This window comes from Chenopodium album, chromosome 22 (genome assembly GCF_948465745.1).
Source record: "Chenopodium album chromosome 22, dcCheAlbu1.1, whole genome shotgun sequence".
NCBI classification, from domain to species: Eukaryota; Viridiplantae; Streptophyta; class Magnoliopsida; order Caryophyllales; family Amaranthaceae; genus Chenopodium; species Chenopodium album.
Window position 1 is genome coordinate 33,664,398 of NC_137855.1, and position 3,861 is coordinate 33,668,258.

At 39.9% G+C, this 3,861-nt stretch overlaps 1 protein-coding gene across 1 annotated transcript; it reads left to right on the plus strand.

Moving 5' to 3' along the window:
* Positions 1–497: 497 nt before the first annotated feature.
* On the plus strand, positions 498–3,661 carry LOC145604678 (uncharacterized). Its single transcript, XM_081660591.1, has one exon. The coding sequence runs from the start codon at positions 817–819 to the stop codon at positions 3,265–3,267; it is 2,451 nt and encodes an 816-aa protein (XP_081516717.1). The 5' UTR covers positions 498–816; the 3' UTR covers positions 3,268–3,661.
* Positions 3,662–3,861: the final 200 nt, after the last annotated feature.

Genomic DNA, 3,861 nt, shown 5'->3' on the forward strand with positions numbered 1-3,861 from the left:
CTAACATAAAATATCAATTAAACTTTCTATTGTTCATTATAATTTTATATGTGATTATTTAGTAATGTACCTCATAGTACTTACGCTTTAATAATTGGTGTGTCAAGTCCTTAAAAAACACTTTTTTACGTATAATTTATCGTCAATAAATTATTGTACAACCGTGCATTTATTGCACGGGGTTTAACCTAGTTTTCACTATTGTCATATTGTGAAATAATTTTATCTTATATAAACTCATTTAAACCCGTTTTAGACAAAAAAAACTCATTTAAACTTATTAGACAACTTATTTAATTGTTGTTTTGAATTTGGATACCTTTCATTAACCTTAATTAGAACACTTTTTTTTTTTTTTTTTTTTTTTTTTTTTGAATATATCAAGTTAGAAAAACCATGAACAAAGGGTAGGATGTCTAAATCATAGATAAGGAGAAATCACATGAAAACGGCAAAAACCATACTTTAACCCCATTGTGCGTTACACTACTAGAATGCTTCCTTTCTATGCAAAGACAAACTCCATTCTATTCATCACCTCCCCCTCTTTTCTCTCTCCTCCCTCACTCCATCCTTTTGTACTCTTTCACTCTGTTAAACTTCTCCACTACTCCCCATTTTACACCTCCCACCTCTCTCTTTCCCTTTCTCTCTGCCATTTCCCATCTTCTTCTTCTCCATTTTTCACCCTCTAATCTTTCCATGTAAAAATTAAAATCTCCCAATTATTATCTCATTTTCACCTAATTAACAATCCAAAAAACCCCCTATAAAAAACCCCTAAATAAATATCTTTTCAATCAATCAATATTAGAAATGGACATAGAAAGACCTCATAGAACAACTAGTACTCCAACTACAACAAGTGAGCTCTTCATTTGCTTCACTTCTCGCCTCTCTAAATCCTCTTCTATGCGCCTTTCTTCCAAATCTATCCTTAGTCCTGGCCGTGCTGCAACATCTGTTGATAAAACTTCGCATTCGCTTTCACTGTCATCCTCCCTCAGCCGCCGTCTCCGACACAACGGTAGTTTACGCGGTGGAGCTCAATCACCCGCCATGTTTCCTTCGTCATCAAAGAAGAACAAGGGTTCATCCGGTTTCGCCGATAACCCGGAACCCTCTTCGCCTAAAGTTACCTGTATTGGGCAGGTTAGAGTGAAGACGAAGAAACAGGGGAAGAAGATGAAGATGAGGGCTTGCCGTAGCAAGCGATTGAGCGGAGGAGGAGGAGCAAATGGGAGTGGTGGCGAATCTAGCTTTCGACGAATCGAGCATTCGCATTCGCATTCAATTGATGGTGTGCAGACACAACAGGGGCAACAAGAATGTGGGTTGAATCATAGGAATCAGAGATGGGTTCATCTTCCGTTAACGATTTGTGAAGCTTTGAGGGCTTTCGGGTCGGAGTTTAGTTGCTTGTTTCCTTGCAAATCTTCTTGTTTTAGTAGTGGTGGTTTTTGTGGTGGGGGTGAGAAGGGTAAAACAGGGGAGGAGAGAGAAAATCCGACTCCGAATTCCTGCGCTGTTTTCCGGTGGTTGGTTTCGTTGCAAGACGGTGAAGGCGGAGAAAAGCGGAGAGATATTGAGTTAGTGGTGGGCGGAGAGGAGGAGGTGAGGGATAATAGTAGGGTGGTGATGATGGAGAGGGAATGTTCGAGAAGAAGGTCGATTTTCGATGATATGGAATTCGATGATTTGTTCACTAGGGATAGTAATAATAATGTGAAGAATGATGATAATGAAAGTAATGAGATTGTTGATAATGGTAGTTGTAATGGAGATGATGAAGAAGGTGGGAGAGTTAGTGTTTGTGTTCCTCCGAAGAATGCATTGTTGTTGATGAGGTGTAGATCTGATCCTTTGAAAATGGCTTCGCTTTCGCGGAAGTTGTGGGAGGTTCCTCTACCTACTCAGGACGATGAGGATGTTGATGCTGGAGAAAAACAAAAAGGAGATGAGATTGAAGCTGAAAGAGAAGTTGAATTAGCTAAGGAAACGGAGGAAATTGGTGAAGAGAAAACAGAGGAATTTAGAGAAGAAAATAGTGAGGTAATTGGGGAGGAGGCGGATTTAATGGGAGATGGTAGTGAGGAAATTGATGGGGTTTTGGAGAAATTGGATGAAATGCCGGGTTTCACCGGCGAAGAATTGAAGGAGGCAGAGGAAGAAGAGCGAGAAACAGAGGAAGAACAGAGTGTGGAAAACAGAGGAATTGTAGATGAGGAGAAATTTGAGGATTCGGAGGAAACCCTGTTGATTGAAGATGAAATTGATGTAAATGGGTGTTTAATTGAGACGAGTTTAGTTGAAGAGAAGGTTAAAGATGGTGAAAATGAGCAGGAATTGGGTAATTTAGAGGAAAATGAGCAGGATTTGGTTATTAATTCAGAGGAAAATGAGGGTAATTTACTTGTTAATTCTGAGAATAATGAGCATCAATCAAATAATTCTGAGAATAATGAGGAAGAATTAAAGGTGGAGAAGGAAGAATTAGCAGAACTAGAATTAGATAGCGACGATCTTTCAACAGTTCATGAAGAAGAAGAGAGACAAAAATGTGAAAGCAGTGAGATTTCAACATCATCTTCATATTCTTTGAATTCATCAGAAGAGTCAACAGCAGAGTCAAAAGACAGAGAAGATGAACAACAACAAGAACAAGAAACAGAAAAAGACCCAGTTGAAGTTGATGTTGAAGAACATGAACAAGAACAAGAATCAGTAGCAAGGAAGTCAATAGAAGCGGAAAACAAGAAGACATTGCCAGATTGTTTGCTATTAATGATGTGTGAACCAAAAGTATCAATGGAAGTCTCAAAAGAAACGTGGGTTTGTAGCACTGATTTCCTTCGGTGGCTACCGGAGCGCCACCACAAGAAGGCGGTCAATAAACCCGATAACTCGTCCGATTCATCAATTCCAAAGAAAAATAAACCGGCGGCGGTGGCAGCATTGCCTCCGCCGCATGTTCAACAACGCTACGAACAAGCGGCTCAGCCGTCTATTCAGCCAGGAAGATCATCTATTTCATTCCCAGCCGGGGGCGGCTCGGTGGCTAACTTGATCGAGCAGAAGCTTAACAAAGGCGGTGGTGGGTACGAGCCGTTCGTGTTGACGCGGTGTAAATCGGCTCCGTTGAGATCAGCGGCTAAGACACTGCCACCGGAGATGGCTTGCAGCTTGTGGGGAAGAGAGAATGGGCGGAAGCTTGAGCCGCATCGTCCGGCTACATTCGGCGTCGGCGCGGCTGGGGTCGGCTTCTGATGAAAATCAACGGCTGGGATTGTGAGTCGCTGCCACGTGGCAATTGGGCTTTGTTTCGTTGTGGGCCCTTTGGCAGAAAATTGTTGGCATGGCAGGTTTTTGTTTGTAAATTCATTAAATAATTTTTGGGATTTTCTAGGGTAGAGTTTTCTATTTGTAGTTTTAATTTTATTTATTGGGGGTAATTAGGTTTTACTAGTAGTACTAGTTGATTAATTATAGAGTTGGAGTATTATTATAATGCAGTAAAAATATTTGGGAATGTTTAATTACCTTCATTTTATGTGCCATTTTGATATTTTGACCGTTGTATGTGGTAGTGAGTTGAAAAAGCTGAGTGTGTAGGGTATAATCACACGTGGTATTGGTTGGAATTTACTGACAATTTGGTAGATTTTTATGGGTTTTTACATTAATTTAACTAGTACAGTTTATAATCCATGGTTGAACGTTACCTTCAAATTCCAAGTCTATCTTCACAAGTACATTAAGTCATTAACATTCACTTGGTATATATTGTCCTTGAAGTAATGTACTCCGTAGTTTTTGAAGAGTACAAATGTGATTGTTTTAAGAGCTTAAGTTTGCTCAATC